Source organism: Astatotilapia calliptera, chromosome 14 (genome assembly GCF_964374335.1).
Source record: "Astatotilapia calliptera chromosome 14, fAstCal68.1, whole genome shotgun sequence".
Classification (NCBI taxonomy): domain Eukaryota; kingdom Metazoa; phylum Chordata; class Actinopteri; order Cichliformes; family Cichlidae; genus Astatotilapia; species Astatotilapia calliptera.
In genome coordinates, this window is record NC_137435.1 from 5,050,239 (window position 1) to 5,063,968 (window position 13,730).

At 44.3% G+C, this 13,730-nt stretch overlaps 1 protein-coding gene across 3 annotated transcripts; it reads left to right on the forward strand.

The window, feature by feature from the left end:
- Positions 1-88: 88 nt before the first annotated feature.
- Positions 89-13,529, forward strand: zc3h4 (zinc finger CCCH-type containing 4). Of its 3 annotated transcripts, none has more exons than XM_026191493.2 (14): positions 89-407; positions 4,934-5,225; positions 5,318-5,422; positions 5,529-5,733; positions 6,102-6,253; positions 6,338-6,431; positions 6,858-6,988; positions 7,095-7,208; positions 7,811-7,922; positions 8,436-8,545; positions 8,739-9,211; positions 9,661-9,983; positions 10,085-10,333; positions 10,564-13,529. In XM_026191493.2, the coding sequence occupies exons 1-14, from the start codon at positions 328-330 to the stop codon at positions 12,261-12,263; spliced, it is 4,140 nt and encodes a 1,379-aa protein (XP_026047278.2). In that variant the 5' UTR covers positions 89-327; the 3' UTR covers positions 12,264-13,529. The 3 variants fall into 3 exon arrangements, with proteins under 3 accessions (XP_026047278.2, XP_026047280.2, XP_026047281.2); XM_026191495.2 differs by having other exon boundaries at positions 9,664-9,983; XM_026191496.2 differs by lacking the exon at positions 89-407 and adding an exon at positions 1,460-1,598.
- The last annotated feature ends 201 nt before the right edge of the window (positions 13,530-13,730 follow it).

Sequence of the window (13,730 nt, forward strand, 5' to 3'; positions counted from 1 at the left end):
TTACCCTGTAAATTTGCCATTCGTTGATTTCCGTGAGGAGCGTACGCTATTCGTCATGATGTCACTCTCGGGAAGGCCAGCCCCTTTTCTCCTTGGAGAAGACGGTCGGCCATTTTAGGTTCATCAGTCGTCATTTCACATCGCTACAGTAGGACGGAGAACGTCAGGACTCAATATTTCTCTTACAACTGTAGTGGAGAATTGCCTACTATGAACTGAAACTCTTCCTAAAATCAAAACAATTAGATCCTAGTGTGAAGTGACGCATAAGCCAGTAGTTTCCAGTGTCGAGTTGTAATTTTTTGCACCTCAATGTAGCTAGAGGAAATGGCTGTGGAAAGCATGACTGTCCATCCAAACTCCCCAACTACCAACCACGAACACAACAGTCTCCTGACTGACGAAAGGTCGAGTAATTCTACAGTCATATTTAAATGAAATTATTTATTTGTCCTGTGCTTTTACACAAAAAGCCCGGGGTTTCTTTTTCCTTTTTTTCTGTCAGAGGGATTAAATTCGCCTTTTCTGGAAAACGAGTACAGAGGTAACGCCATGTTGATACGACAACGCCAACTGGGAGGCCAAAAAAACTTCTGGGATAACGCTGTTCCCTGTGTTTTATTTACGTTTATCACAATCAACGAGCAATCGACTCGAGCCAGCCTGTCTCAAGGAAAAGAGATGAGGTTGAAACGGCTGATAAATCATACTTTAAGCGACCATACTTAACAATTCGACGATTGATCACGGCGCCTTGGTTAACTAATCACCCTCTCTTAAAAAACTTAACTAATTAGTTCAATTAATCGTGTGTGTTTGGTATCAGTAGCGATCACAGCGGTAAAAGGAAAAAACAAACAAACATTAAACTGGTGGGTTTTTTTGCTAACGGTGAGGCCTACTCAGGCTAGCAGCGTTAGCATGTTAGCTGGTGTTACTAACGTATGCTGTTGGCAACAACAGAGAAAGGCTAAGCTAAGGGCTAATACTTATGTTGACTGTGATTTTTAAGGTCGTCGATATTTCTAATGGCTGCTGTTTTTTAAGTAGCCCAACTTTAAGTTATTTGATCACTATCGTCGATTATTATCGGTTCAAATGCATTTGTGCCGTTGGCGGAGCGTAGCGCTTAATTGCACCCTTGGCGTTACGCACTTAAAATTGTCATCGTCTCATTAATTGTAAATAACTCAAATAAGAAAAACCCTTTAGCTCCCCTTATGAACGCCCTCAAACATTTAAGTTTAATTGTCGTTAAATTTAGATTTTTTTTCGTTTTACTGTAGTTATGGATGTATTTTAACTAACATGCCATTTTTATTCACAGTCGTGCCCACACTGACTCGTCCCCAACATCCCCCCGAAGTCCCCCCACCTCCCCCAAAATGTGTAAAACGTCTGCAAAGCATCCCAAAAGTGTTTAAAGTCAAACACAAAAGTTCCCTTCTCCACTGTCCCCAGTTGGCAAAATTTGCTGTACCCGGTTGGTCCCCCACTTTCCAATCCCCACAAACTCCCACTTAGTGTCCCCGAAAGTTTAGCGAGAAGCTTTATTTTTTTGTTGTTTTGAGTGCAAAATGTGAAGAAAGCCCGTCACAGTAAGTATTCCCCATTTTAAATGTGGCCCTTTGTGCTTATAGAGTTAAGTTATGGAGTCGAATATTGAGCTAATAATGTGCCATAATGCATGGTAAACCATTTGATCCGGAATAATCATGTGCTCTGCTAAACCTAAGCTGTCTGGTAGGAGGTTTGTTTGGAGATTTTACACTTTGGATATAAATGGAAACTGTCTGGTGTAACTAACATGGCGAACTGATCATGCACAGGACTGGACTTTATTGTGCTCAGCTTACAAATAACAAAGTAAATAACAGTTTTTCCTCTCCACAGCTCTGTACAGCTAAGCTTGTTTTGGTAGTATAGAGTATGCTTGAATGGGGTTTGCTGTTTTATGTTATTCCCTAAATTGGGAAGCAGCAGGTGATATGTGTGTGTAAGGGGGTATTTCAGAATTGCAGGGGGGCCAACAGCTTGTGCCCATAGCGATTCCCAGCCACCCCCTATTCACAACAACCTGCCTCCACAATACAGCCAAATCCCTGTGCTATGAAAGGGAGCCCTCCTTTGTAACAGGTCTGTGCAATCATGCCAGTCATAAAGTAGGGGTCTGAGTTTGTGGTGTTTGATTAAAAGCTGATAGCTTTTTTAGGACAAATCATCTTATAGAGTCTATTAAAGTGTTTTAGATAATATGTCAAAAATGGACTGGACTGGGTTAGTTGGTATCTGATACTGCGTGTCTTTTTACATATTTCCAGAGAGAATAAGTGTAGTTTAATTCTGGCTCATGGTCCCGAGTACCAAATATGAAGACAGATTTTGTAGTTTATTCTGGATTGTGTCTTGTGAGCCATTAGCAGATAACTGATTTTTTTTTCTGGCAGTGAATCCAGGTTTTATGAGCCCATTTTTAATAAAAGTGAGAGTTTACTAGGTCATCTGTGGATATCTTTGCACTCTAAAACCTAAAAATCAGTCAAATCTGGAACAGCTACTAATGAAAGATGACCTTTGTACTCCTTGAAGCAGTCCCTTGGCAGGCTACATCTTGGCAGCAGCCAGGATTTGTGGTGGAAGTTGGACTTTGCTGTAGACAGTTTTCATTCTTTAAGCTAACGTGTTTGTGGCATTCTCTCTTTTTTTAATAATATATTTGCTGTTTTGAGGGGAGAAATTGGGCTCTGATGATTAAGGCTGATTAATTTGCTTCCCCTGAGAAAGCCGGTGAGCTGAGGATGTGGTGCATACTACACGTACAGTGGAGTTGACATTTTGCCTCAAAAGCAGATCAGCTGTCTTCCACCACCTGCTCCATCTTAGCTCACTGTGGGCTCAGAGGAGGACAAAACCTGCCTTTGAGAGTCTGATACTGAATGGCAGTAGTCTTCTCAGTGAATCAGTTAACTCCTGTTCACATCATCCAGAGCTCAGACCTCTCCCTGACTGCTGGACACAGTGCTTGTCAGCCTACTTTGGGTGTTGGCCTTTAGGGAGGTACTAATATTTTTTCTTTTCTTTGTTACTAACATTTTTGTGTCAACATTTTATGACGTGTGTCTTGCACAGTTTTGACGTAACAGAGTGCCACATGGTTTTTCTTTTCCTTTTGTGGGCCGGCCCAGAAGTTGGCATCGATCTGGCTCCCTCAGCTAAAAGCCAGTAGGAAGTTTCCACGGGCTTCTAGATTGTGGCAGGAAATGTGCTCTGTGGGAAATAAAAGTTTATGATAAATACATATTTTGTTCGGCAATTTAATCTGAGATTAAGACCCATTACTGCAACACTCTGTTGCAAGTTCTTGTTGTTGTTTTGAGAGATGGCCAAACATAAACACGTTAAAGTACTCAACCTTCTCTGAGGTAGTCCTCAGTAACAGCAGACATCAAACAGCAGGAACTGTCTGTTTATTTTTTTTTTCTACACCAGATGGATGTCCTTCATATTAGAAGTTAAAATACATTCAAAAGAGGAAAAAAAGGCCTTTTAGGGTATTTTTTTACTCTGGCAGTGTTCCAGCTGTGGTGGCTAAAATCTGTCTGCGTACAGACAAAAACACAAACACTTGGCATATTGCGCAGACTTCCTTTGTGGTTACTTCTGCTGCTGTAGGAGTGATGATTGCATTTTATCTGTGTATGATAACACACGCACAGAGGCTCACAAGGTGAAAACACACCAGTATTGCTGTCGTGAGTGTTAATAATAGAAGCACAGTATTACATATACACATGACCTAATTTGAAGTCTGAAATTGTTCGTGCTCGTCACGTTATGAGATTAAATCCAAAGGAAAGGTGTTGATGCTTTCTGGAAGCTGTGTAGACGATGTAGAAAGTTCGCCTTGAATACACAGTATTTTAGTTCACCATTCAGCGTGTTTTTATCTATCCTTCTGTTTGGATGACCTAGATAATATGTCAATAAGCAGCTGTGCAGTCTAACCTCACTGCAGGAGCGTTTGAGTTTGTTTTTTAATCTTGAGTGCGATTATATATCCCTCCCAGTGTATGCATAAAGTGTTGTGTTTGACATTTTAGTGTTTCCTTCACCTGGCTTATATGATTGAAAGGTCATCTTATTCTTATGGCAATCCCAGGTACTTATTATGTGCAGTCTTTACAGGAATGCATGTGTATACAAATACAAAATCATTAACTTTAACATCAACCTGCCATAGATTTCAAATTCTGCAGTTAAATTTACATTTACCCATCTTACGGTGTGACAGACTGTCCATCAGAATACACCGTATAACCTTGTAAATCTTCAGCATCAGAAATTTTCCTGGCAGAAAGTGGTGCGTGCTACAGATTAATAGTCTCTTTTAGAATTATATACAACCATCAGCTCGTGTTTCATATCACAGTCACATGGCAGCAGTGTAAGCAGAGACCCCCAGACCCCCCCCAGCCAGATCCTCCAGCTCTCCAAGGGGACACGGAGGGGTTCCTGAGCCAGTTGAGAGACATGATCTCTCCAGCATGTCCTGTATCTATCCCAGGGTCTCCTCTCAGCGGCATACCCAGGATACAAAAATACAACAAACAGTAAACAAGGATCTAGATTAATTTGACCGATAATTTTCTGAAAAGTCTGAAATCGCAACGGCTCAATCAGGAAAAAATGGCACCATCTATGATATTAGCAGCAGATTATGATCGATGACTCGTTCTTGAATTGTGCGTGTATTCCTGTATCTTCAATTTTCAAATTCGCCGAGCCTCTGTACTCGTTTTCGCCGATTTACCCCCAGCTGCGTGTATAAAGTCGTTCTTGCTTCCTCCTCTTTGTTTGTATAATTTTATTGTGCATTTATCTTTGTAAAATTTTGTGACCATAATATTAAAGATGGCTTTCTTTTCATATACAGGGCAGAAGATGGAGAGCTGGAGGAGGGTGAGTTGGAAGATGATGGGGGAGAAATGGAGGAGGAAGAAATGGCAGGAGGTGTGTCAGCAGTCGGTCCAGGTGGAGACGGTGAAGAAGTGGGTGGAGGTGAAGGAGGCCACGAAGGGTCGGCGGAGCGGCCTCGGCGAAGTAGGGAGCGCCACGCTAGCAGCGGTTCAGACGACGAGAGAGCCCACCGTCGTAAGAGGAAGCGGAAGAAGGAGCGGGAAAGAGAAAAGAGGAGGTCCAAGAAGAAACGCAAATCACGACATAAAGTAAGAATTGTAGTAAACGCAGAGATGAAAACACCCGTTTTCTGGCTTAACCCAAAAATATCAACTCTAACATTTGTCCCTTTTTCTCTCAGCGTCATGCGTCCTCGGATGATGACCACTCAGACTACAGTGATGAGTCTGACTACAGTCCCAGTGAGAAAAGGAAATATAGAGAGTACAGCCCCCAGTACGGTTCTGTAAGTCTGAAAAGAAAACTTTCCCAACACACATGTTACGTGTGCATAATATAATGTGAACATTGTGAAAGTATTCTCAGTTTATCAATGTCTTATCTCTCTCTAGTCTCGTGGGAGCTACGGTGGCGCAAAGAGGGGTGGTTACATGAAGATGGAGAAACAGGGTTACGGAGGTTACGATGACTACGAAGATGACAACTTTGAGGGAGAGGAAGATGAAGACATGGGGGATGACGACTACGATGACTTCACCAAGGAGCTCAACCAGTACCGAAAGGCCAAGGAGGGAGGTGGCGGCCGTGGTGGGCGAGGTAATTTCACGGCAGTTTGAAAAATAGACTTTTTAAACATATTCTGCTGTATGCTGAATATGTGCTCAGCTGACAAGTCAACACGGTTTCATAGCAAGACTGTACACGGGAAAATCAAACCTAAGATCCAACGTTGTGACAAGGCCAGCTGTCTTTTCTAGGGATGTTTTCAAACAAGGAAAGAGAAAAATGTATCACTGTGTTATCAAAGTTCACTATTTTACCTGCACCACAGTTGAATTTGCACTCGAGCATATTTGCATACATACACACAACTTCTCTTATCAATACAAATTTCAGATAAGTTGCTGACAGGTGGAATCCCACTTTTGTAGCTTATTCTTACTTCTCTCTTTGTCTTCGTGCAGGGGCCAGAGGTCGTATGAAGAACCACAGAGGCCGTGGATTAATGAGAGGAGGGAGGAGGGGAAGAGGAGGAGGCAGAGGAAGAGGAGGGCGAGGCGGAGGAGGAAAGATGGGAGGAGATGATGATGGAGACGGCTACGGAGATGAAATGGAGGTGAGGATTAGAGCTCAGAATTATATTTTGCTCCAAGTTCACAAAGAGTCAGTTAAATGACAATAATAATCCTTGTCCTTACAGTATGGAGATGATGACTACGACATGGGTGATGATGACTATGATGACTACTCGAAAGAGCTCAACCAGTACAAGAAGTCCAAAGACAGAGGCAGAGGTTTGTTTTTCGTCTCTTCCTTCCGTTTTCTTTTATTTAAATTTGACCTACGTTGTTTGTTTTTTCTTGTTTTCATATGTTATTGAGATAATTGTGTGTGCACGTATTAAATATGGACAAAGACTCAAATAATGCCATCAGTGTATGTGCAAGTGTTTCTGTGAGCCAAAAACTGAGGTACCAGACTGTTCTAAACACTCAGTTTCAGTATTCCTTTTAAAATCTTTCATCCTGTTGATGTCATAGAAGCTAGATGTCCATACTATGGCACACAGTTTGTGAGGCCAACCAGCAGAAAGTTGCATTAAAGGGAGGGTTAAGGGAGCTAAAATGGCTAAAACTAGGATTTATGCAAAATTAATGGGGAAATATATCCTTTTTTTTGCCCAAAAGTTCACTCACACTGTCTCTTGATTTCTCCACCAGGTGGTAAAGGGGGCCGCGGGCGAGGCAGAGGTAAAGGAGGGCGTGGCATGATTAGAGGAGCAAAGGGTCGAAACAGAGGGAGAGGAAGAGGAGACATGGGGAATGATGACAACGGAGACATGGACAACGGGGTAAAACTTTCATAATTATTATGAGCTCAGGTTAAGCGCCCTGATCTGGTAACAAACTGGACAGTACAGCTAATTTGTATTTGCTTGTTGTGTGGGGTGGGTTCAGGATGGTGTTGGAGGTGATGGACCGGGAATGGGGAGGAGGAATCAGAATGAAAAGCACCAGGACAAGAAAGGAAAGGCCATCTGCAAGTACTACATCGAGGGGAGATGCACTTGGGTAGGATGGCACAAATATCAATAATATGTATTATTAATGCTCTTTTATTGTATACATACAGTTAAGTTCACTTTTCAAAGTGCACATATACAAATTTTGTATTACATTAGTTCCAATCGGACATGCGCACATCTCCTTTGAGGTTGCATTAGGAAGGGCATCCGGCGCACATCTCTGCCAAATCAAATATGCGGAGGGTTGCCCGCTGTGCTGAAAGTAACTTTCTAACAGTTTTTCATGATTTCATACCTCAAACGCAAACACATTTTTAAAATAGTATTTTAGAGTTTTATAAAGATGTTTTAGAAAAAAATTTACACTCAACTATACTGTTTAGCACACTAGCTACCTCCTACCTGGATAAAAATATAACTGTTTCCAGTGGAAATTTCAACGTTTGGTGCCAGGAATCTATAGCTTAATGCAAATATTATAAAAGGCTTTATACTAATATAAACTCTTATAGCAGCATGTAATAACCACAGCTGCAAGATAATGCAGAGGAAATGTCTTCTGTGTTGTTTATTTTGGTCTACAAATTATCTGTTGGCTGCTGTCTCAGCCCTGACATCCATAACACACACTTTTTTCCCATACAACAGGGCGACCACTGTAACTTCAGCCATGACATTGAGCTGCCAAAGAAGAAGGAGTTGTGCAAGTTCTACATCACTGGATTCTGTGCCCGAGCTGACCACTGTCCTTACATGCATGATATCCTTTGCTGTTGACCACATGGAGAGCCTATTTATCAGTATAGATAAGGCAGTCTGGAGTTGTGGATCAGAACCAGTTTTTCCAATCAAATTAAACTTGAATCTCTGACTAGTAAGTCAAGTTAAGAGTCAAGCTGGCAATATTTACCAGTATGAAGTTGCATAAGTGAAATCAATCCAGGGTTTACACCTGTTTATTCGGGCCACCAGGCCAAAGTTGACCCTTTGCTCGATATGTGCACCAGTGTTTTGTTTCAGGGTTTGTTTTTTAAAAGCTCCAATCGTTAAAATGACCATTTAGTTTTCATATTAGTTTTAACAACCATTAACACTATGAAGCAAAGATGAACTAGCAAATTGTTTTATCCAATAATCAGGGTAAATGATGTATTGTTGTATGTGAGTGAGGTTAAATATGATGCAGTGCTGTATCAGTCGTCGTACCCACTTTGTCTGATGTTGACACAGCTGATAATGTGACACGAGTGTTCCTCCTTGACTCCTGTGCTACGTGAATTCCCCTGTAAGCTGTTCCACACCACAGGGAAGTGTGTCAATGGTGACGAGTGTATGTTCTCCCACGAGGAACTCAATGATGATACTCGGGAGCTGCTTAACAAGGTAGGAACCTCCGACCTCGAAGACAGTCACCTCGTTTATCTTCTGTAAACTCTCACAATATTAAGTGTATATAAGTTAGATTTTTGTCACTCGCACAGTCTGCCAGTTTAAGTTGACAGACTGTTGTTTTTGTTTGCCTTCAGTTGTGTTTCTTTAAGATTCACCCAGCAGAGTATTTTTCTTGGTTTTGTAGATGCTGGCAGAGGATGCAGAAGCTGGAGCTGAGGACGAAAAAGAGGTGGAGGAGCTGAAGAAGCAAGGAATTAACCCGCTTCCTAAGCCCCCTCCTGGAGTCGGCCTCCTTCCAACCCCTCCCCGGCCCGTTCCTGTTGAAACCAACACAGGTGGTGTGGATTTTGCTGGGCCTCCAGCTGGTGACTTTGGGGGTCTTCCTGGACCTAATCAGGTGCCCATGGCTGTCAAAGGTCCCCCAGGACCAGGGCCTGTTCCTGTCCCTGGTCCCTGCGTCGGTCCACCTGTCCACGGTCCTGATGGAAGTCCCTTCCAAGGTGGCCCGCCGAATCCCCCTGGCCTTCCTCCTCCTCCCCACATGGGTCCCCCACCTCCTGCTGGTGGAGGAGGAGGAGGCATGGGGAAGAAGATCCCCTCGTTGTTTGAGATTAAAGTTCAGCCCACAGGACAGCTGGCCCAGAAACTCGCAGTTAGGTAAGAGATCAGAAATGCAAAGAATTAAAGTGAGTATTTGTATAATCCGCATCCTGACTTTGTCTGTAAGAAGATCCAAGTTCTCAGTTTTTGGAATGTAGGAATACTGTCTGAGGTTTTTACTCTGAGAACTGAAAACGTTTTCTGAACATCTGTGAAATTGCGTTAAGGCTGAGAAGCATCTGCTTAGATTCACAACAGCTCAAAGGTTCCTCCCAAAACCCGCGGGCCCTGAGTGTTGAGTAGACAAAGGATTTTCAGTGCAATAATTATTTTAGTGTTTGGTTATTGGTTTTGTCAGACTTCTAGGAAATGCACAACTAGCAGAGAATAATGTGTAACAGGAACTAGTATCTACATTTTTTTAATTAACTCTAAATAATTAAAAAAAATGTTTGCTTTGAGAGTCACTATCCGAATTCTAAATCACACTCCCGCTTTTGTATTAGAAGCCAGGGCCCCAGTACCAACCAGGGTCAGACCCCAACACCTGGACCTCAAGGGCCCCCTGGTGCCCCTCCTCCCAGATTCCCTGCCCCTCCAGGTATGATGCCCCCTGACATGCAGAACATGGGCCCCAACCTTGGAATGAACCAGGGCCCTCCCAACATGGGACCCGGTGGACCACCAATGATGGGAGGATTTCCACCAGGAGAGGGCCCTCCACATGGAGGTGCTATGCCTCCAGGTCCTCCTCAGGGAGGAGGAAACTTCTACAATAACTTCTACAATCAGCAAGAGGGTATGAAGATGGAGGGTGTGGTTCAAGAAGGTGAGATCATTTTATACTAAATACCAAAATAGAGTTGGAGCAGCTTACTTCAAACAATAGTGGCTCTTAAACTTATGAGAATGTTGTCTGTTCCCTATCAGGTGACAGTTACCAGGGTTTTTCCGGTATGGACGAGAGAGGAGGCACAGGAACATTTGGAAATCAGTCAGGCAACCAGGAAGGCCCTGCTAATGGAGCCACAGCCAATCAGGGGGGGATTTCTGTGCCTGACTTTCTGCCACCTGCTCAGCGCGTCCTCTTCATGAGGATCCAACAGAAGCAGCAAGAGGAAGAGGAAAGAGCTCGCAGGATGGCTGAGGGAGGAGCAGAAAAAAGCAGAGACACTGAAGGTAGAGGAACAGCACCTGCATCTGTGTATAAATGATTCCTGTGGCATAGTGAGATGTAGCATCCTTTGCAAGTATTCCTCTTTCCGTATGACTGTCTAAGAACAGGAGAAACCTGTAAAACCAAAGACTTAAGACTTAAAACCATTTTGTGTGTAACAGAAATGAGACGGAGGTGACCCTTTCAGTGATTGCTTAGAGTTGACCAAAATGTCAAATCCCTCTTTTCCTAGGTGACTCAGGGAACTGGTATTCTAGCGAGGATGAGGATGGCGGTGGGAGCGTGACTTCCATCCTGAAGACCCTCCGTCAGCAGACCCAGGCTCCTCAAAAATCTGACGTGCATCCGAGCGACCCACGCCTTGTGAAAGCCTCTCCTTCCCACCCTCCGGCTCGCCCAGCAGACCCCCGCTTAGCTCGGGATCCACGCTTGGCACGTGCTGCTGAGTCAGCTCAAATCTCTGACCCCACCCACTCCACACTCGCTCCATCGTCATCTGGACCACCTGCAGACCCCAGGCTAGCTAGGCTAGCTGCTGCTGCCTCAGCAGGATCTGCCTCCCATTCGCCTCCAGCTGCTAAGCCTGAACCTCCCCTGGTCTATAAGCCCCCTCCGCTCACGACCCCGGCAGTGGATGAGGAGGAGACTGAGCGGGTTCTACGGGACAAGCCCGTGCCGATTCCTCTGGATCCGCTCATGGGTATGGCTCTGAAAGACCCACGTTCCCAGTTGCAGCAGTTCAGCCACATCAAGAAGGATATTGTTCTTCACATGCCAGCATTCGCTAAAACCATCACCTGGTCTCCTGAAGATCTGCTTCCGCTCCCTATTCCCAAGCAGGACCTGCTTCCTCTACCCCCGGGCATCCCTCCCGTGTCCACCCTTGACTCACGTCTGTCCCGCGGTCAGCAGCAGCAGTTACACACGCCACTCACTCACTCGCAACCTCCTTCCGTACAGCCTCCTCCTTCCTTAGACGCCCCTGCTCCCTCCTCCTCAGCTTCTACCCTCCCAGAATTTGAATTTCTGTCTCGCATCCTGAAGAATGTTAACTCCAGCACGTCCCAGACTCCTTCTCCTCCTCATTTACCCACACCCCCTACCACTATGCCAGTTATGGGTCAACCTCAGTCCATGCCTGCAGCTTCTATAGAAAAGCCTGTTGACCCCCGTGTTGCCCGCAAAGTCCCCTCTGATCCCCGTCTCCAGCCACCGAAGTCGGCACTGAAGCAGCCATCAGAACCTGTGCCCCCTCCGTCCACATCTCCTGCACCAACATCTAGTTCTTCTCCACCTGCCATCGCTCCCTATGACCCACGGTTGCTCTCCTCAGTTGGGGCAGGGCGCAGTGTAGGGGCCGGGACACCAGGGGGTGCCAGTGTGCTGAGCAGCATTAGTCTGTATGACCCTCGGACTAACAAACCAGGCAGCCCTGGTACCAGCAGTGGCGCTAACAACTCTCCTAACTCAGCCAGCCAAACTGAGTCCAAACTCAGTGACTCCACAACGAGTAAACCTAAATCCAAGGAGCCCCTCTTTGTTCGGAAGTCTGCATTGGACCAACCTGAGCCAGAGAAAAGTACAGAGCAAGGCACGGATAGATACAACAGCTATAACAGGCCCCGGCCCAAACCTGCGCCCTCACCTAACTCCACAGCTCAGGGCGGGCCTGCTGCAGCTGGGGTGGCTGCAGCTGGAGGTCAGGGTGCTCCTGGATCTGCTGCAGACCAGGCGCCTGCAGGGGTCCATAACCTACCAGTATCCTCTTTATTTGGTGTTGTGAAGCAGGCTAGTAAGCCTGGCGGGACAAGCAGCCCCTTTGGGGGAAACAGCCCTGCACAGTCTGATCAGGCGGCCGCAGAGCAGGACAACGGCTCCCTGAAGGAAGTTTTCAAAGGCTTTGACCCCACAGCCTCTCCCTTCTGCCAGTGACACTGATCCTGGGACCCTGACGCCCCAGATGTGGCAGCTGGGTGTGGATTGTTTCAGGTTTTTGGACACTGAAAATGTCAGTGCAAAGAGAAACGTGCACTGCGGCAACTGCCTGTAAGACGAGTTTTGATAAGATTGGCAGCAGACATATTACACACAGACACACACACACACCCAAACACAGTGTTTCAGATTCTATAAAAGACTCTCGGGTAGCGTTTAAAGTGAAATCTCTATTTTAAACAGACTTATTGATGTATAAATAGATGTATTCTCTCATCTCAGTGCTTAATGAAAATGATTATCCTGACAACAGACACACATTTATATGGAATGAAACTTTAGGCATCACATGTGTTTAAATCTCCTTTTATTTAAGTTTCTCACATCCTTCTGTTTCATATTTCTTCTCTTCTTAAAGCTGATGTGCTCGTGTATATATGCATATTTTCTGGTTAGTTACAGATGGCTGTGCTCTTTGTAACAAATTAAAAGCTTTTTTTATATCTGATTTTCCCAACAATATATTGTTTATTTTTGGTGTTTCTTTAAACAGAATCAAGAGCACTGAGGCAACTTACTTTACACCTGTCAAAAACTAAATGCCCTCCACATCACTGCCTTTGCTTTCATCCACTGTCCTCTGTCTTTGGCGTCACATCAAACTAAAGCATTTTTTTTTCTTTCCACGTTACTTTTTTTCTGCAGAAATGACTGAAATGGTCTTTATTCTACTTAAATGCTTTTTTAAGTATTTTTCTACTCCTTTGCACTGTCAGCTTGTGTCTCTGAGGCTTGTATTTATATTTTGAGTGGCTGTAACCCTTCAGGCTGTTCATGTACAGCTCCATTTCAGGTGTTTAGCTCTTACAGGTGACAGGCTCTTTAATCACTACACAACCGTTGAAGCCCCTAATTCTCACAGATTTTGCCTTTACTCCAGTCTTGTTGCTGTGAGGAGAAACAGACTTTCACTTGAACATTTATTTTTATCGGTTTGTGAATATGGAGAGCACTTAAGCTCTAGTTTCCATAAAGCTTAAGGGGGCGTTAGGAAAAAGCAGGAAACAGGTTTAGCTGCTCAGACTGATGACTGACTCTGTCACTTCGCTCTCCAATGGCACATTTAGTTAGCGGTTAGTTATCCATTGAATCATGTCCTTTTATCTCTGCTGCCAAAACTGGTTTTGTCAAAGTTATTTCCATGTATTTCCTCCTAATTACATTTGAATTTGGACCACTGAATTAAAAGTCATCTACATCTCAGCGTTTAGTTTCTTTGTTTTGTTTTATTAGCTGTTCTGAATAGAGAAGTTTTCTGCCTTGCATTCTCAATTGAAATGCTTGGCTGGTGGCACCATGACAATCATAAACTACATTTGGACCTAAAATTCAGACGACTTGTACGTGTCGCACTCATCTGTGCCCCCTCCTGCTTTTCATCTGAACCATGCCAACCAAAATAAA